Source organism: Panthera onca, chromosome D3, assembly GCF_046562875.1.
Source record: "Panthera onca isolate mPanOnc1 chromosome D3, mPanOnc1 haplotype 2, whole genome shotgun sequence".
NCBI classification, from domain to species: Eukaryota; Metazoa; Chordata; class Mammalia; order Carnivora; family Felidae; genus Panthera; species Panthera onca.
In genome coordinates, this window is record NC_138350.1 from 46,084,519 (window position 1) to 46,105,739 (window position 21,221).

The window sequence follows — 21,221 nt, forward strand, 5'->3', positions numbered from 1 at the left end:
TGACTGTGGGAAAAAAGTCACAATATTTTGAATTATAATTCAAATATAGTTAAAGACTTATTGTTATTCTCACTGCCTTGAATTTCAGATAAGGGAGTTCAACTCCTTTTAGGTTCATATGAATTTATGTTTTCAATTCAGAAGTCTAAGTATCTTACTATAACACCCATCACAGATAATTATGAATTACTTTTGCATGCTGAAATACTATTACACATCTGCCTTGATAAATTGGAGAGTAGCACTCACACCTTCTAGAACCTTAGAATCCGTTAAAAATAACAATAAGAAACAGCACTGGTAGAAGATGTACAAACCATGTAAGTAGATCTACACATACGTATATACTTCCGCCTAATAGAAGACTTATTTTAACAAATTCTATAGCACCTAGTATATGCCAAGTACTATTCAAAGCACTTTAAAAATAACTTCCAGTTATAAAATAAATAAGTCCCAGAGATGGAAAAAATACAGCATACAGGATAAGGCCAGTATTTTAGTAATACTGCATGCTGACAGGTAACTACACTTACCACGGTGAACACTGCATAACATAGAAAAATCAAATCATTTTGTTACATACCTGAAACTAACAAAACACGGTAGGTCATCTATACTTCAATATTAAATTTTGAAAAAAATATATTAGTTCATTAAATCCTCATAACTATGCTATGAAGTAGGTGTTACTATTATTCTGATTGTACAGATGAAGAGACTGAGGCACTAAGAGGTTAAGGAATTAAACTAAGGTCACACAGCTAGGAAATGGAGGAGCTGGGATCTGAACTTGTGCAGGCTGGTTCCAGAGACCATGCTCTTACCACTATTCTATCCTGCTTCTTAAATCACACTTGCACAGAAAGGGAACAGGCAATTTGATTTAAGAAACTGCAATATGCAATAAGGTCTCTTTTTGCTAGATTTGAATTCTGTTCTGGCTTAAAAAAAACCAATTTCACAGGAAGGCTCAGTAACCTCACTTAAAACATGTGCATAATATCCTTTGCAAAGGCTGCAAGGGAGAAACTATAAAAGGTTTCTCAGGTCTTCCTGGCTGAAGTAAGGTCATGGACTAAAAAGCAGGTTGGGGAGCCAAGTGACTGGGGAAACACTATGAATGCGATCGTGGATACAGCTATAGCTAGAACTAGTTTAGCTTTAAGAAAAGATGGACACGGGGCGCCTGGGTGGCGCAGTTGGTTAAGCGTCCGACTTCAGCCAGGTCACGATCTCACGATCCCACGATCCGTGAGTTCGAGCCCCGCATCAGGCTCTGGGCTGATGGCTCAGAGCCTGGAGCCTGTTTCCGATTCTGTGTCTCCCTCTCTCTCTGTCCCTCCCCCGCTCATGCTCTGTCTTTCTCTGTCCCAAAAATAAATAAACGTTGAAAAAAAAATTTAAAAAAAAAAAAAGAAAAGATGGACAGTCCTAACATACCATCATCTTCTATTCTCACATTTCTATTTCCACACCCAGACTCCCTCCCCACCTCAAAGGAAGGCACCCAAGACTCTGCATAAGCTCTCAATGGCTTCTTTTGCTGCGATTCACACTCTTCAGTGTTTCCTCTTACTGGTCCTGGGGCTACTGCACCATGAGCTCTGAGAACAGTCACATTCCTATCCCTCTTGTATGTACTTCTACTCCTACATGTGTTACCCAGAGCTGTAAGTTATCACTAGCAGTCAGGTACTGTTCTTACTCTTCTGTGTATCCTAGCCATTTATGACAGTGTCTGGCATGATGTGTATTTGGTCAATAAATATTTACTAAATAATCAAACAATGCTTAATCATGTTGGTTCTAGACTTCATGGAAAAGAGGTAAAGGGTACCCTAATGTTTCTTTTTAGATTGCCTAGGTTCATAAATGAAGGAAAATGGGGTTTTGGAGTTGCAAACACTGCATATATTCCTGTCCTCTGTTCATTAAAGACACTGAAAGATTATTGACGCAGCCAATGAAAAGGAAAAATTCCAGCTGGGGAGATGAGGCTTCCAGAGTGCTGGTAACATTCTGTTCCTTGATCTGTTGCTTACATTGATGTGTTCTGTTTGTGAAAATAGTGAGCTGTACATTAATTATGTATGCTTTTATCCATATATTTTATACCTCAATAAATGTTTTCAAAGGAAATATTCCATTCAAAAAATTCATTTGTCCTATAAATTTTAATTCAATTTTATTTAAGTAAGTTTATTTTTGAGAGAGAGCGAGCAAGCACATGTGCAAGCAAGGGAGGGGCAGAGACAGGGAGAGAGAGAATCCCAAGCAGGCTCTGTGCTCTCCGCACAGAGCTCAACGCAGGGCTCAATCTCACTAACCATGAGATCATGACCCGAGCAGAAACCAAGAGTCGGATGCTTAACTGCCTGAGTCACCCAGGCATCCCTAAATTTTAATATGACAAACTAATTATCTTTCGTTTGAATCTGCATCCCGAGTTAATAGGGAGTGCAGAGATCATGAAGTTTAACTCCCTTCTAACAACACTCTTATGTATATGCACAGGGCAGGTTAAATAGCAATACACTTGAAATGGAGGTAAGAACCTGGCAAATGTCCTTCACTGACAACAGAAAAAACACCATTTTGCAATCTCCATAGTAAGAAGTGATTCAGGACGAGAATCATTAATGCTGAAATCAGTTATTAAAAGATTAATGGTAAACAGGAAATTTGAATTTTTCTCCCCATAGATTAGTACTTACAAAGGGGGGGGGGGTATCTCTACAGTGGAGCACTGGGTTATCAGAGATAACATTACCAGTAATAGAACAAAATAAACAATGTTTCCTCCTAACGTGTGATGCACTGGTAAAGGATACAACCTCACCATTCTCGCCAAAAAGCAGATCCTGAATATAAAATATATGAAAAGATTAAAAAAAAACAAAAAAAACAAACCCAAACTGAGACATTCTACAAATAATTCTATAATTTCCTTCCTCTTCACAAAGGTCAAGATCCTGACAAACAAAGGCTAAGGACTTATTCCAGATAAAGGAGACTAAAGCAATCTGTCAACACAATGAGAGATTCTGGATTGGATTCTGAATTGGAGGAAAAATTCTACAAAGGACATTATTTGGGCAGTTGACAAAATCTGAATATAAACTATATTACATTAGTGATAAATTTTCTGAAATTGGTAGTTATATTGTGATTATGTAAGAAGATATCCTTGTTCTTAAGGGATACATACTGAAATATTTAGAAGTACCACTTTCTAGAAGTTACTCCCAAATAGTTCTACAAAAAATATTAAGGAACATTAATATATAAAAGGACACACCAGATGTGGCAAAATGTTAATGACTACTGAATCTAAGTGAAGGACATACAAGTTTTCATTGCATTATAATTGAAACTTCCCTGTAGGTTAGAAATTTCTCAAAATAAAATGAAAGACGAATGGTATGTAGAAGAAGGTATTCCTCTCTAGTGCCTGACCCATAGTAGTCTAACCTCTTTCCAGGTAACTCCAATCACGTGAACTCCCTACACCTTAAAGTGCAACCCAAGCCATTATTACAATACACAGGACCCAAAGATGAACCCCTGGCACTCCATCAACTGGACCAACAATTGGCTCTGTTCTAGCACAAATAAGATTACAATATAACACTTCTTTAGATGCTTGAGTAAAATTTTGTTGTGACCACTGATATCTGTGCTTCTGGGGTGAAACTCTTCCTGTCTCTAGTGCACTACCCCATGATGTGGCTTCTGTTCTACCTATAGTCTTGGGGGGCTACTAGATGCACTCCCTGAAGTCTGAGCCATTTAAGGCGCTCTCCACAAATTGTATCTGGCTAAGGTGATCTCATCAGAGCAGAGTCAAATAACTTTCTCCTTTCATTTCCCAGGATAGCACCTTATTAGCTGACAAACTATACGTCAATGGAGCCCTTGTCCTTAGCGCATTTGAGTTTTGGGGAGGTAGTAGAACATGTCTTCGTGATTGGCCCCACTAAATGTCAATTTGTCAGGCTAAACTAACAATCCACTGTCAGGTGAGCCTCAGTTCCAGGTTCTCATTTTGTTACAGTTAAAATAACAGGACAAGGGCACCTGGCTGGCTCAGTTGGTAGAGCATGTGACTATTGATCTCAGGGTCATGAGTTTGAGCCCCATGTTGGGTGTACAGATTACTTTAAAAATAAATTAAAAAAAGGATAGGATATGGTGAAGGACAGGACACCTCAGCCTCCCAGTTAGATCACAATATATTAAAGGGCAGGGATCACATCTAATATGTGCAATCTCCCAAAAAAAAATCACATAAGACAGAGCTTTAGAGAAGATGTTTAGTTGATAAGCTTGCTCATTTTAAATCAAAGGGTTTTATTTTTAAGGCAAGAGTTAAGACAGTGACCTAAGGATGTCTGACAAAACTTAAAACTTAAGCAGATTTGTCAAATTTGCCATAAAATTGTATGATCAAATCTTCAAAAAAATTAAAAGTAGAAAGGTAGTAGACATGAGAAGGAGTATGGTTGATAGGCTGACATTATTTTCTAACTAGAAAACAAGAGAAAATTTTAGTTTTCAAGGACAACTGGAAAATAGAAAAAAGATACTGGTTTTTACATAGCTAAACATACTAATAATGAAAATAATTAAGAAATACCCTTTAAATACAGAATTATCTTACCTTTCCCTGAATTGCAAAACAAAGAAACACAGGATATGTGCTTTCTTCTACAGAGTAGAAATTAAGAAATCTTCTCTTCTCTAGCATAGAAATACTACCAAAAAATAATTATAGTAAAGCCCTGGCCACTCAGAGGATAATCTTAATGCATGAGAGTTTCCCAACGTAAGAATCAAAATATGTTTGTTTTATTCTATTTTAGAGAAATTGCTCTGAGTTATTGTAGACTCGTATCTTCTTTAACATAATTTAATATGTGGAGTTTCTAATGACGATGCTGATCCTTCAGGAAATTACTGTCAGTCGTTGTGCTACAATGCAGTCCTCAGGACAACGGAGCAGGCCAGCATCAAACGACTCCCACCAGCTGCACCTCTCACAGCTTCACTGTCCTCCACTTCTGTATCCTTTGTTATGATGTTTCTGCAGCCTACCAGCCACATTCTTCATGTCTCTCACTTTCTACTTTCCATTCTGTTGCAGATTTGATCATACAACATTATGGCAAGTTTTACCAACCTGTTTAAGTTTTAAAGCTGTGAGGAATACTCAAATAATTTTGTGTCTAATCAGGGACTCCAAGATTGCATTCTCTTTAGAGCATAAGCGCAGTGTAGTCTATTCTGGCATCCCAGAAGCTATTTCTACTTATAGTCTGAACCTTGGCTATCATTAAAGTAATTACTATTTAAGATCCATAATATTTACCTTCAAGCATGTTCCTGATTTCTTTGTCATAAGTGACTTCTTTTGCAGTCTGTCCACTCCCATTAACAACAGTAGTATCTGCATTATATTCTAAAAGAAGCATTACCAGCTCCTAGAAAAGCAGAAAAATTGTTTTTAGTTATTAAACTAAGACTTTATTATAACCCTTTTCCAAATTAGTAATTACTCAAAAATAGAAACAAGAACCATAGGAATCTGTGTATTACATCAGTTGTATCTACAATAAGTGAATACTAAGTACATTAAGTTGAATAGAGCCAACTCTTGAATGACACAGGTTTGAACAGGGCAGATCCACTTACATGCAGATTTAAAAAATAAATACAGCACATTACTGTAAATATATTTTCTCTTCCTTACATTTTCTTAGTAATATTTTTTCTCTAGCTTACTTTTTTCTTAGAGTCTATAGTACATATAACATACAAAATATGTGTTGATTAATGTTTATGTTATTGGTAGGGCTTCCAGTCAGCAGTGGGCTATTAGAAGTTTTGGGGGAGTCAAAGGTACATGTAAATTTTCAGTTGTGCAGGGCTCAGTGCCCCATCCCGTGTTGTTCAAAAGGTCAACCGTACAATTTAGCTAACTGTAATAATTGATGATTACCCAGACAATTGCCAATCCACAATTAACACAAACTTCTATAATTGACTTTTAAGTAAATTATCGGATTGTTTTACCAAACTATTCACGTGATTAAACCAAATGTATAAGTTAGCAAAGCCATTACTGAAATTGCAGCGGATACAACATTCATTTAACGTTATTCCTACAACACCTGTTGAAAAAAAATTTCCCCAACAGACCTAGATTTAAAAAAAAAATGTGAGATGTATAATACATAGACCCTCATCTTCTAAAGTGATACAGACTAGGGGCACCTGGCTGTAGGCAGTATGTAGGGGCACCTGACACTAGGTAGAACATGTGACTCTTAAAGTGATACAGACTGATAGGATACACTGCCAAAGGCATGGTTTGTAATGAAGCAAACACTCTCCTAAAATAAATATTCAACAATAATTAACTATATCATTCATATTTACTCTAAGCAGTTAACTGCTCTGACAAATTTCAGACTCACCAGCAATGTATAGAAGTCCAGCATCACTGGTTCAGTTATACAACTTAACAGGGCAGCAGAAATGAAGAAGAATGCAGATTTGCAGGAGAATGCTAGAGATCTGATGTTCAATGTTAGTACCCAGGGGTACTGGTGGATGTGGTAACACTAGGGCAGGATGAAATACAATGCTATTCTAACTGCCAGGTTGATCGCATGCACAGATACATATGAAAGAATATCTTGTGTCATCACGTTATGCTTTCCCATGAGTTACATTTTTCCTTTGGACTAAAAAATTTCCCATGTACTTTCCAAAAAAAATTTTTTTTTTTTTTTAACTAAGAAATGCTTAAATACAACCTAAAAAACACAGTAAGTAGAAAACAAAATACTCATTGTCCTAGTCTATGACCACTATAAACATTCTGGTGTATTTCTTTCTAATCCTTTTTCCTATGCATGAGTCAGAGTTTTTTTTTTTTTTAAACACAACTTTTATATTAAAGTTGCTTATAACTCCTTTCACCTAATATATCATGTATTTTCCAGGATATTACATAGTATCTATATAATGATCTAAAAGACTTTTCACAGCTGAATATTATTCTAGAAAATATATCATGACATTTAAAATAGAAAAATGGTTAATATTTTAATAAAGTGAATTCTAATAAAATCTTAGAATTTCCTGTCACCTTAAAGGCAGCATTTTGGGAGAAGTGTTTTCATATGACTAAAGAAAGTAAAACAACCCACAGAATGACAAAATATTTACAAATCATGTATCAGATAAGAGACATATCCAGAATAAAGAACTTTAACAACTCAATAAAAAGATAAATAACTTACTTTAAAAATGGGCAAAGACAAAATGAACAATCATAAAACAAAACTAAGCAAAACTTTTTAATTCCATTTACAATAGCATCAAAGGAAATAAAATACTTAGCAATAAACTCAATCACGGAGGCAAAAGACTTGTACAGTAAAACTTTAAAACATGGCTGAAAGAAATTAAAATGACAAAAAGGGAAGACATCTAATGTTCACAGTTAGGCACCCAAAAGCAATTTATAGATTCACTGGAATACCTATCAAATCCCAAGGATGCTTTTCCCAAAAATAGAAAATCCCACCCTACAAATCATATGGAATCTCAATGGACCCTGAACAAATAGTACTGGGGAAAAAAAGTAAGAGATCTCACACTGCCTGATTTCAAAATTCACCTTAAAGCTACAGTAATCAAAACTGTGGTAATGGCATAAAGACAGACCTATAGACCAATGGAAGTGGATAGAGAGTCCAGAAATAAACTTTCACATATATGCTCAAATGATCTCCAACAAGGGTGCCAAGACCATTCTAAGGGGAAAATTCCAACAAACAATGGGAAAACTGGATACCCACATGGAGAACAAAACAAACAAAATGGAGTTGGATCTGTACCCTACACCATACACAAAAATTAAATCAAAATGGATCAAAGACCTAAGTGTGAGATCTAAAACAATAAAGATCTTAGAAGGAAACAGCAGAAAAACTCCAAGACACTGGATATAGCAATGAATTTTGGCTATGACGCACAAAGCACAGGCAAAAAGGAAACTGGACCATATCAAAATTTAAAACTTTGAACGTCAAAGGACATATCAAGAGAGTGAAAAGGCAATCCAGAGAATAGGAGAAAATACTTGCAAATCATGTGTCTGATAAAGTTATATCCAGAATACGTAAGTAACTCCTAAAACTCAACAAAAACCCCCAAACAATCCAACTTAAAAATGGGCAAAAAATCTGAAAAAGCTACAAGCTATATGATTCCAACTACACACCACTCTGGAAAAAGCAAAACTATGGAGACAGTAAAATTATCAGTAGTTGCCCAGGGCTGGAGTAGGGAGAGGAATAAATAGGCAGAGCGCAGAGACAGTGAAAATACTCTGTATGATGCTACAATGGTAGATACATATTATTATACCTTTGTCCTAACCCAAAGAACATAGAAGATTGAACCCTAAGATAAACTATGGACTGAGAGGGCGGGGAGGGGGAGTTTCTGATAGGTCAATACAGGTTCAGCAATTGTAACAAATGGACCACTCTGGTGGAAAATGATAATGGGGGAGGCTATGCATGAGTGGAGACAGGGCACATGTAAGAAATCTCTATCTTACTCCATGAATTTTGCTGTGAACCTGAAGGTGCTCAAATTTAAGACCTCAAAATAAAATATATAGATTTTAAATAAACAGGCACAGGACTACAACCGACTGTTCTCCAAAGAATGGCTGAGAAGTACACAAATAGATGCTGAACATTTGCGTTACAGACATGGAAATCAAAAACAAATGAGGTAATATTTGACAACCATTATAATGCCTAAAATTAAGAAGAATGACAAGTGTTGGCGAGAATGTGGAGAAACTGGAACCTTCATACAATGCTAGTGGGAATGTAAAATGGTGCAGATGCTTTGGTAAACAGTTTGACAGCTCTGCAAAATACTAAACATAAAGATGCTATAGGATGCAGCAATTCCACTTCTTAGGTATACACCCAAGAGAAATAAACTGAATGATAAAATCTTACACACAAATGTTCAGAGCAGCATTATTCATAACACCTGAAAAGTAAAAACAACCCAAATGCCCATCAGTTAATGAATGGATAAATAAAATGTCCACACAATGGAACATTATTTGTCAAGAAAAAAGAATGAAGTACTAACATATGCCATGTCATGGGTGAACCATGAAAATATTAAACTAAAAGAAGCCAGTCACAGAAGACCACGTATTACACGATTCCATTTATATTAGATTCCAGAACAGGCAAATCCATAGAGATAGATGAGTAATTGCCTGGGGAGGAGGGGAAGAGGGAACAGGGAGTTAGAGGAGTATGTGGCTTCTTTTTGGAGTGATGAAAATGTTCTAAAACTGTGTTGACGGTCTGTTAACATAGTTGAGTCACTGAATTGTGTACTTTAGATGGCTGAATTGTTCAGTGTATGAAACAGATCGCAAAATTGCTTAAAAAATGGTTAGAGTTATTCAAGCCTGGTACCACATTGGCACATTTGAGTTAAGGAATGTTATTTCTCAACCTATTTAATAGCTTACCTAATTGCCTTATACCATTTTTGCAACTGCACAGAGTTCAAGTGATTAGCCTGATATGATCTTTAGGAAGGCTATAACAATTAATGTGGAACTTGAATGATCTAAATCCCCAAAGGGACAGACTATGGAGAATGAGCAGAGGAAATGCGATGAGCAAAGGTACAGAGAAATACCTCTGTTAAGAGCAAAGAATGTGCTTCAAGAATGAGGAAAAGGGCATAGGGAGCAAACAGGGCAATGTGGAGTGTGGAGTTGCTATATGCAATTATAGGGAGCTCAGGTTGTCTGAAAGGTAAAGGGATACGTGTGGAAGGTTTCAGAAGAATCATATCAGATTACAAGTTGGAAAAATCAGTGGACCACTGTGTGAAAAAGATTTAGAGCAAAAGTTCCCAGAATTTGCTTCCACAGCAGGATCAGTGTCCCCCATGAAATCTACAGAAATGCAAGTTCTCAGGCCCCATCTCAGACCCAATGAATCAGAAATGATGGGCATGGGGCCCCCAGCGACCTGTCTTTTAAGAAGCCCTCCAGGTGAGGAATATAAGCGCTTAGGCAGGAGCGGTATCAGAAAAGGTTGTTGTTCGCTGAATCATAATTTGAAAAAAGGCGGCACCTTAAGAGACTAGTGGTTGGACTTCTAATCCAGGGACAGGAATTAGACTACCTACCCAACAGGTAGGTCAGTGCCTATTTTTAATGCCTCAGTGAGTAGAAGAGGTTTTAATTTTCTTTAAGAGTTTGTTGCAGGATCATTGTTCCTATGTTCAGAGTAAAGTAAGCCTAACTGTGTTTCTCTATGCCAAAATTAAAGACCATCCTGACTTCTTAACCACTTTGCCCAGACACCAAACAATGAGTCATTATCTTCCTCTTCACCTCCCAGGACCTGGAATTCCTAATCTAGTCCTGAGTAGTCAGTGGTGCTTTACAAAAGTCCCCAACTCCATCCACTTCTCCCTCACAGTCACTTGTCACCAGCTGACTATGTGGCTCTCCACTCTTGTTAAATTCACTTCACACGCGTAAGCTTTCAACATTATGCAAGACTCTCCACGAATCAGAGAAAACAAACTTAGATAATGAATAACGAAGGGATCCCAAAATCAGAGCTGACATTAGCATACTGACCGGGCATCCCCGCACAGGGTGGAATTAAGAGATTTCAAAATTAGAAAAGTAATTGGGGAGACAGAGCAGTCCAGGTAAAGAGCAAGGAGTTTGTTTCTCAAGTGGAGACAGTAAAAAGGAGGATTTAAAGTAAAACATATTTCAACAACCAACTCAAATACTGCAAAAGGAGCAGATGTAGAGGAGGAGGAGTCCCACTTTAGAAGCGTGAAGTTTCAAGATTCCTGAGGGCAGGTAAGGACGTCCAACGTGCAGCCCAACAGAGGACCTGTATGCCTGGAGAGAAGCAGGAGGTCCAAACACGTATTTCTAAATAATCCCCCAGGAAAAATAATGAAGCCATAAGAGGACGTGGCTTTCATTATGGGGAAAGTTTCAAGGGAAAAGGGAAAAGTGGTTTAAAAGGGTAAAGTAAAAAACAATAGGAACCATCAAAGCAACCAGATATGCCACAAGAAGAGTCTCTCCTCCCAGAAGTGATCAGCTTTGTTAGGCACAGAAACATAGGTACAGAAAAATGTGAAGACAGAAAATCTTAAAAACAGTAAACCACTGACACTGATGACCTTGAAGAAAACATTCAGTGCATGGGTAGAGCCAGGATCTCTACTACAAAGAGTCAAAATAACCAGGTGCTAAGGAAGCTGAAAAAGAGTAGACACACTTAAATATTTTTTAAAATTCAGAAAACATGCATCTTGCTCAAAGGAGGTTTCCTTCCCACCCAATCTCAAGTAGCATGTGCCCACCCCCTAACTCCTTTCCCCTTTGCCCAGTTTGAATTATTTTCATAGTGTGTTAACTTCCTGTACCTACTGTCTCTTCTCCCCTATGAAGTTTGTCCGCTTTGTTGTTATATCCCCTCCACGCAAAACGACTACTTATTTAATATCTATTCCTAAATAAATATATTTTGCTTAAAATATTCCTGGTCAAGATAGCATTTTGACCAATTTGTCAAACAACTAACTACCAAGAAGGCAGAGTAAAGTATTAACTTTGAGCCTGATACCTTTCCTTTTTTTTTTTTAATGGGTGCCACATAGTACATTCGGCCTAGTAGTACACAACAAAGATTACAGCAAAACAAAATTAACACAACTGTAAATCGTGCCCCTAAACTGCCCTAATCCACTCTGCTTAGTAAATTGTCATTCCCTCACTGCACCATTACTCTGCTACCATAATAGAATTCATCTCAGACAAAACACTTAGAGAAAAATGCCCATACCCAGATTGTTTTTTAATAATAGCTTTAGGACATAAGTTGCATACCATAAATTTCACCCTTTTAAAGCGCACAGTTCTGTGGCTTTTAGTATATTCACAGAGTTGTGCACAACCGTCACTATCTAATTTCAGAACATTTCATTACCTCAAAAAGAAATCTTACCCATTAACCACTCCCCAATCCTCCTTCCCCTACACCCCTGGCAACCACTAATCTACCTTCTATGGATTTGCCTATTCTGAATATTTCTATAAATGGAATTATCCAATATGCAGCGGCTTTTTGTGTATGGCTTCTTTCACTCAGCACGTATCCAAGGTTCCTTTGTGTTTCAGCATGTGTCAGTACTTCATTCCTTGGTATAGCTGCCTAACATTCCAACAGTATGGATGCACCACATTTTGTTTATCTATTCATTAGTTAATGAACATCTGGGTTGCATCCACCTTTGGGTTATTATGATGTTATGACCATTCCTGTGTTGATTTTTTAAAATTAATCTACTTTTAGCAGAAATTCCACATGAAAATTTTACTGCCTTTTTTTAATGTTTATTTATTTTTGAGAGAGAGAGCGCGCGCACACATGCACGCACGAGCAGGGGAGGAGCAGAGAGAGAGAGGGAGGCACAGAATCTGAAACAGGCTCCAGGCTCTGAACTGTCAGCACAGAGCCCGACGCAGGGCTCAAACTCACAAACCGTGAGATCATGACCTGAGCCAAAGTTGGATCTCAACCGACTAAGCCACCCAGGTGCCCGTGAAAATTTTACTTCTTGTAAAGCAATCTCTTAATGCAGTCTTCAGGTTTCAAAGTTAGAAAAAAATAATTTCTACAAATTATGATCACTGAACTCTTAGAATTTAGGAGAGGTTCAAGAAAACTGCTTCAACAATGAGTTGTAACTTCAATACAATTCTAAGGGAAATATCAGAATACTTTGCGGGGGGTTCACTATATTGACACATTGTATTAGAGAAAGCAGGGAAATGTGTTAAAACATTTAAAATATAGTTATAAAAAACATACCATGCATATATAGCCAATTTACAACAAAGGAGACAAGAACATACAATGGGGAAAGGACAGTTTCTTCAACAAATGGTGCTGGAAAAATTGGACAGTCGCATGCAAAAGAATGAAATTGGACCACTATCTGACACCACACACAAAAAGTAACTCTACATGGATTAAAGATTTGAACCCAAGACCAGGAAACCATAAAACTCCTAGAAGGAAATATAGGCAGTACACACCTTAACATGTGTCTTGGTGATGACTAAAGGTAACAAAAGCAAAAAATTAAAAAATGAAAGTAAAAAGTAAGTGGGACTATATCAAACTAAAAGACTTCTGCAGAGCAAAAGAAACGATCGGCAAAATGAAAAGGCAACCAACTGAGGCATCTGGGTGGCCTCTCAGTCAGTTAGGCATCCAACTTCAGCTCAGGTCATGATCTCAGGGTTCCTGAGTCTCAGCCCCCACTTCAGGCTCTCTGTTGTCAGCACAGAGCCCACTTCAGATTCTCTGTCCCCCTCTCTCTCTGCCCTTGCTCACTTTCTCTCTAAAATAAATAAACATTAAAAAATCTTAAAGAAAAAAAAGGCAACCAACTGAACGGGAGAAAATATTTGCAAACTGTATGTCTGATAAGGGGTTAATATCCAAAATACACAAAGAATTCCTTCAACTCAACAGCAGAAAAACAATCCAATTAAAAGATGAGCAGAGGATCCAAATGGACATTTTTTGGAAGAAGGCATACAGATGGCTGACACATATGAAAAGATGCTATACATCACTAATCATCAGGGAACACAAATCAAAACCACAATGAGTTACCACCTCATACCTGTGAGAATGGTGGTTATCAAAACAGGTGTTGGTGAGGATGTGGAAAGAAAAAAAAAAAAAAAAAAAAAAAGGATTCCCACCCCTGTGCACTGTTAGTGGGAATGTGAATGGGTACAACTATGGAAAACAGTATGGAGGTTCCTCAAAAAATTAAAAATAGAATATACGACTGGGCAATCTCACTTCTAGGTATTTATCTACAGAAAACAAAAATACTAACCCAAAAAGATACTAGCACACCTATGTTCGCTTCAGTATTATTCACTATAGCCAAGATACAGAAACAACCTCAATGTCCATCAATGGATGAATGGATAAAGAAATGGTGGTATACATATACAATAGAGTATTATTCAGCCATAAAAAGGAGGAATGTGTTGCCATTTGCAACAACATCGATGGACTGCAAGGACATTATGCTAAGTGAATAAGTCACAGAGAAGAACAAATACTATATGATTTTCCTTACAGGAATCTAAAACAAAAAACCAAACTCAAAGATAGAACAGACTGATGGCTGCCAGATGCAGGGGGTGGAGGGGTAGACAAAATGAGTAAAGCATATCAAAAGGTACAAACTTCCAATTATAAAGGAAATAAATCATGAGGATATAATGCACAGCACAGGGACTATAGTTAATACTGTACTACATATTCAAAAGTTGTTAAGAGTAGATCTGAAAAGTTCTCACAAGAAAAATCTATTTACAGTGATGGATGTTAACTATACTTACCGTGATCATTTTGCAACATATACAAATATTGAATCCTTATGTTATATACCTGAAATTAATGTTACAAATTAATTATACCTCAATTTTTTTTTTAGAGATTATGGGACTTGAACTCACAACCCCAAGATCAAGAGTTGCATGCTCCACCAACTGAGCCAGCGAGATGCCCCAATTATACCTCAACTGTTTTAAAAGGTTATATTTTTTAAAAGCTAGTGACTTAAAATAGTAAGCTTTAATTATCCAATAGCCATACATGTGGAAATACAATTCCCCAAACTTAGGCAAATAAAGTATTCCTCCAAATCCAAATTTTTATTGAAAAATATCAGCAGCTGTGCATCTGAAAAATGATGCATGATTTCCTAAGATCATAATAAATCAAGAGCAAATTTAAGGCTAGATTTGATATTAAAAAAGTTATTTCTAAAAAAATTACATACCAATACCTAATATTTAATTAACATTTACAACGTATCACTGTTCCAAGAGTTTTATTAACTCATTTAAATTTTCACAAAAATCCTGTGTGGCAGGTACTATTATAACCCATCTTTTTAAAAATGGGAAATCTGAGGCACTGAGGTCAGTATGTGTTATATACACTCATATGAAAACACACCACAGTCTACTATACAAATTCAACAAAGTTCACCCTACAACGAAAGTCAGCAAGTCCTACTCATGCTTACTGACCTCTACAAGTTTTGAGAAACATCACTCTTAAATGTGAATTAACAGCCAATTACAACCAAGATTTGAGATCTGACTGGCACAAAGGACAAAGATCAAGAGAGGTAAGGAAAAAAAAACTTCAAAAATGAAGAAAACCTTAAAAAGAACACATCCTCAGAAAAATTAGATATTTCTTTATTAAACAAGAAATGAAGATTACAAAAAAGGGAATATTTAGAGAAAAATAAAGGACTCTTAAAAAATAATAGCAAATTAAATATTCAATAGAAAAATTGGAAGATCTCTCCCATGAAAATAGGGGAGCAGAAGATACCTAAGAGGGAGTAAGTACAGGTGAAAAAAAGATAAAAGAATTAGAGAATCAATTATGGAGACCTTTTATCTGGTCACCTAGAATTCCAAAAAGATAAAACTGAATATAGAAATACACATGCATAGCCACATGTAGTTTTTTAAAGAAGCAATTCACAGCATCTTAAAGATTCCTAAGACATGCTAAATATTAACTGATCCACATAAGGCACAGACACATGACCAACTTAACTAAACATTTAAGTATTAGCACAGTCTCTGAAGTTACAAAAGCTTATTTCATAAATTAACTAGGACTTGCAGATTTCACCTGGGATTTAAAAAGCTGGAAGGTGCATCATACCCCCTCTAACAAAAACAAAAATAAACAAAAAAAAAGCAGAGGGGTGCCTGGTGGCTCAGTCCGTTCAGTATCCAACTCTTCATTACAGATCATGTTCGCACAGTTCAGGGATCGAGCCCTGCATCTGCCTCTGCACTAACAGTGTGAAGCCTGCTTGGGATTCTCTCTCCCCCTTTCTCTGCCTCTACCCTGCCTGCATGTTCTCTCTCAAAAATAAAGAAACTTAAACTATTTTGGGGGGGCACCTAGATGGCTTGGTTGGTTGAGCGTCTGACTTCAGCTCAGGTCATGATCTTACCATCTTTGAGTTCCAATCCTGCATTGGGCTTTGTGCTGACAGCTCAGAGCCTGGATCCTGCTTCGGATTTTGTGTCTCCCTCTCTCTCTGCCCCTCCCCCACTCATGCTCTGTCTCTGTCAAAAATAAACATTAAAAAAAAATTTTTTTTTTTTTATATTTTTTTCGGGATACCTGGGTGGCTCAGTTGGTTAAGTGTCTGACTTCAGCTCAAGTCGTGATCTCCTAGTTCGTGAGTTTGAGCCCTGCAGCAGGCTCTGTGCTGACAGCTTAGAGCCTAGAGCCTGCTTCAGATTCTGTGTCTCCCTCTCTCTCTCTCTCTGCCCCTCCCCTACTCATGCTCTCCCTCTCTCTCAATAAATAAATGTTAAAAATTGTTTTTAATATTTTTTTCAAAAAAGGGGAAAAAACAGATAATCTATAAAACTACTGTGCTGAACCCAGAGAACCAAGGTGGTATGGTGACCAACTATAAGCCCCTCTCATTTTATTGTACTTTGCAGAGTTTTTGTTTTGTTTTTATACCAATTGAAGGTTTGTGGCAACCTTGCATTGAACAAGTCCATCAGAACCATTTTCCAACAGTATCTGCTTACTTAGTATTTTTGTGTCACATTTTGTTAATTCTTGCATTATTTCAAACATTTTCATTATCATTACATTTGTTATAATGATCTGTGATCACTGATCTTTAAAGTTACTATTATAATTGCTTCGGAGCACCATGGACCGTGCCCATAGCAGACAGGAAACTTATCAATAAATGTGTGTGTTCTGACTGCTCCAGTAACCAGCCATTCCCCCAATTCCCTCTCCTCAGGCCTCCCTGGTCTGGGAGACACAATGTTGAAATCAGGCCAATTAGTAACTCTATGAAGACCTCTAAATGTTTATTCAAATGAAAAGTCACAGGTCTCTCACTTTAAATCACAAGTCAGAAATGGTTAAACTTAGTGAGGAAGGCATGTCCACAGCTGCATCAGGCTGAAGGCTAGGCTCTCAGGCCAAATAGCCAAGTTGTGAGTACAAAGGAAAAGTTATTGAAGTAAATTAAAAGTGCTACTCCAGTGAACACGTGAATGATTAAAAAAAAAAAAAAAGCGAAACAGCTTTATTGCTGAAATGGAGAAAGTTTGAGTGGTCTGGATACAACATCAAACCAGCCACAACATTTCCTCAAGCCAAAGGCCTAGTCCAGAGCAAGGCCCTCTCTTCAATTCTATGAAGGCTGAGAGAGGAGGAAGCTGCGAAAGAAACGTCTGAAGCTAGCAGAGGTTGGTTCATGAGGTTTAAGGAAAGACACGATCTCTGTAACACCAACGTGCAAGGGGAAGCAGCAAGTGATGTAGAAGCCGCCGCAAGTTATCCAGGAGATCTAGCTAGACCATTACTGAGGGTGGCTACAATAAACAACATATTTCTAATCTAGATGAAATAGCCTTATTTTGGAGGAAGACGCCATCTAGGACTTTTACAGCGAGAGAGACGTCAATGCCTGGCTTCAAAGCTTCAAAGGACAGTCTGACTCTCTTGTTAGGGACTATTGCAGCTGGTGACTTTAAGTCGAAGCCAATGTTCAAATAGCATTCCAAAAACCCTAGAGTCCTTAGGAATGATGCTAAATCTACTCTGCCTAGGCTCTAGGAATGGAACAACGAAGCTAGATGATACCATATCTGTTTATAAATGGTTGACCAAATATTTTAAGGCCACTGTTGAGGTCTACTGCTCAGAAAAAAAGATTCCTTTCAAAATATTATTGCCCTTTGACAATGCACCTGGTTACCCCAGAGCTTTGATGCAGATTAGAGTGGGATTAATGTTGTTTTCATGCTGGTTTACACAACATCCATTCTGCAGCCCATGGATCAAGGAGTAATTTCAACTTTTAAATCTCCTGACTTAAAAAATACATTTTATAAGGCCATAGCTGTCATAGTGATCCCTCTCATGGATTTGAGCAAAGTAAATTGAAAAACTTCTGGAAAGGATTCACCATTCTAAATGCCGTTAAGAACATTTATGATTCAAAAGAAGAAGTCAAAATACTATCAACATTTGTGGAGTTTGGAAGAAGTTGATTCCAATCCTCATGGATGACTTTGAGGGGTTCCAGACTTCTGTGGAGGAAGTCACTGCAGATGTGGGGGAAACAGCAAGAGAACTAGAATTAGAAGTAGAGTCTAAGAACGTGACTGAATCGCAATCTCATGATAAAACTTTAACAGATGAGGAGTTGCTCCTTCTGGATGAGCAAAGAAAGCGGTTTGAGACGGAATCTACTCCCTGTGAAAATGCTGTGAAGACTATTGAAATAACAAAAGTCAGAATATTACATAAATTAAGTTGATGGCAGGGTTTGAGAAGATTGACTCTAATTTTGAAAGAAGTTCTACTGTGGGTAAAATGCTATCCAACAGCCACACATGCTACAGAGAAACAGTTCGTGAAAGGAAGAGCTGATCCACGTGGCAAACTGCATTGTTGTCTTATTTTAAGAAATTGCCACAGCCACCCCAACCTTCGGCAACCACCATCGACATGGAGGCAAGACCCTCCACCAGCGAGATTACAACTCGCTAAAAGCTTGGATTATGGTTAGCATTTTTTAATCTATAAAGTATTTTTGAAGTATATACATTGTTTTGTTAGACATAATGATATTGCACACTTAACAGACTATAGTGTAAACATAAATTTTATATGCAAAGGATACCAAAATATCCATTTGACTTACTTAGTTGTAATATTTGCTTTATTGCAGTTGTCTGGAAACAAACCCGCAATATCTCTGAGCTTTGCCTGTAGTCTGGAATCTAAGGAAACTGCCCCAAAGTAAGCACTGGCTCACTGTGGTAGGTATGGGAGTAAGACAGGGACTGGCCAACAAGCAGATAACATAATTCAGCTGAAATTTTTAACGAACTGCTACAGGATGAAAGGCTAGCATGAGAACCTCTGCAAGCCACAGGTATGGGGGGAAGCTCCTATCCACCTGCAGGATCTTCCCCACGGACCTCCACTTGGTGCTTAAAAAAGTAAAAAAAAAAAAAAAAAAAAAAAAAAAAAAAAAAAAAAAGATGGAGGTTCAGGCAGGTGACCAGAAAAAGCCTTTCCCTCAGTGGTGCAACAGGCCTGGAGGAGGGGGACTGCCACTGCAGCAGAAAAAGCATAAAGCCCCAGGCAAGCCTCTCTGCCTCAGGTTATTCCTTAAGGAACAACACTGCTGTGAGAAGGTCGGCAAATTTTTCACCCACAGGGCACGGTGAGGATCCTCTCAGCCAAGGAAAGAGACAGGAAACAATCAAGGATCCATACCACCAAAGGTCCCCTACCGTTATGGGAGGAGCAGGGTCACTGATTGACCACCATCTAAGAAATCCCTGTCCCAGACCTAAGATGGAGTTTGGACCAGGACCACAGAACTCACTCCATCCCCTCCTCTCACCACCCCCCCTCCCCAAGGCTAACAAGTACTGAGAACAAGCAAGAATAGTCAGTTCATGGGGGAAAAGCAACAGCATGGACAGAAACGCACTCTGAGGCACAAGACCCACTAGGAAGGCCTAAAGCTTAGAGTAAAGCAGGAACATTACACACACACACACACACACACACACACACACACACACACAGCAAAACAACCCTCCAGAAAAATCAGCCTGCACCTTATGCAGAGGTAATACTGAATTTGGAAATAGAAATTTGAAGCCAGTGGTACACAGAAGGTAGCTATGGCAACAAGAAAACCCAAGCTCAGACCAACTCCAGACTAGACTGACTGGACCTCCCACACTAAGAAGAGGTATGCTCATTTCCAGGCCCAATACTATGTACCTTTGTCTCTACTAGCTTACACACACTGTTTAACAGCCCATAAAAAGTTACCAGACACACAAACAGCAGGAAAAAGCAATCCACTGTCAAGAGACAAAGCCATCAACAGAATGACACAGAAATGACCAAGATGTTGAAACAGAGAATTAAAAATAACTAGGATTACATTAAAAGGTCTAGTGGAAAAGGTGGACTACATACATAGTAAGAGTTTCAACTGATAAGTGCAAACTATAAGTTAAAGGAAAATGCTAGAAATAAAAATCATAGTAACAGAAATAAGGAATGCCTTCTTCGATGGTATCAGGAGACATCAGGACAATGGTCAAGATAGATCAGTAAACCTGAAGATAGTGATTTCTATTGACCCATGACAAAAAAGGGAAGAGAAAGAGAGAGGGATGGGAGAGAAAATGAAGAAACAGAACTGAGCACCCAGTGGATGATCAGTCTAACAAATGTGTAGTAAGTTACTGAAGAATTTGTATGAGGCAGTAGTTTCTCCCTCTGGTAAAAATGGGTAAAAATGAAAAAAAAAAAAAAAAAAAAGAAAGAAAAAAGACAAAAGCATTATCTGCCATGCCCATATAATTTGTCTTCAGGAATGCCATGTTGTCAGCCATTTCCAGAACTTCTGCAGGCCAGTCCTCCTGACCTTGCCCCTCTGAACTCACTGCTCATTACCATAATTACATCCACCTGGCTTCTGATGTTTAAGTGCCACCTCCTCTACTGTCTCAGGGTCCTAGGACACAGCCCCCACCCTGCACACCCCACTATCAGTGAACCAGGTCTACAATGGCATTTCCTGATGGCAGCCCTAGACTTGAGAGGATAGTTCTTAATAAGTTTCCCGGTGATGCTGGTGCTTTTTCCACCAGTCATTTCTTCCTGTTTTGGTAAATGATGTATCCTCTAAGGCCTTCCAGGCACAAAATGACCTGGTATGATCTTACATACTATGCCCAATCTAGCAAGCCTTCTTATCTAGAGCCTTCTACTGTCTGCAATGGCATTTCTGGCATTTTGACATCTATAGGGGGCCACTGCTTTTTGTCCATGCTGCTAAGGAAGCACCCAAGTAAAAATCTGTACCATCAAAAAAAGTCAATGATGAATGGTCAGAAGCTGAAGAAGTCATGATACCTTGTCCAGTTTTCTGGACTTGAATCAGTTTTGGACTGAAAACTATTAAAGGAG

The 21,221-nt window shown here is 38.0% G+C and overlaps 1 protein-coding gene, 1 long non-coding RNA gene and 1 other non-coding gene across 6 annotated transcripts in view; 2 read left to right on the forward strand and 1 right to left on the reverse strand.

The window, feature by feature from the left end:
• LOC132665861 (uncharacterized) overlaps window positions 1-14,746 on the forward strand; it is a 68,293-nt gene extending 53,547 nt beyond the window's left edge. The window contains exon 4 of one of the 2 annotated variants that reach the window (XR_013551253.2): window positions 14,632-14,746. This is a non-coding gene — a long non-coding RNA (uncharacterized LOC132665861). Of the gene's footprint in view, window positions 1-1,858; window positions 1,941-14,631 lie in introns of those variants that run through there. The other variant, XR_013551254.2, reaches the window with a different exon arrangement.
• Window positions 1-21,221, reverse strand: part of OSBPL1A (oxysterol binding protein like 1A) — a 265,761-nt gene that overhangs the window by 184,967 nt on the left and 59,573 nt on the right. For all 3 annotated transcript variants that reach the window (XM_078435369.2, XM_078435368.2, XM_078435370.2), the window contains exon 5: window positions 5,372-5,483. In XM_078435369.2, coding sequence (XP_078291495.1) covers window positions 5,372-5,483 — 112 coding nt within the window. The remainder of the gene's footprint in view (window positions 1-5,371; window positions 5,484-21,221) is intronic.
• TRNAN-AUU (transfer RNA asparagine (anticodon AUU)) lies at window positions 4,079-4,151 on the forward strand. The gene has a single exon. It is a non-coding gene; the product is annotated as a tRNA-Asn (tRNA).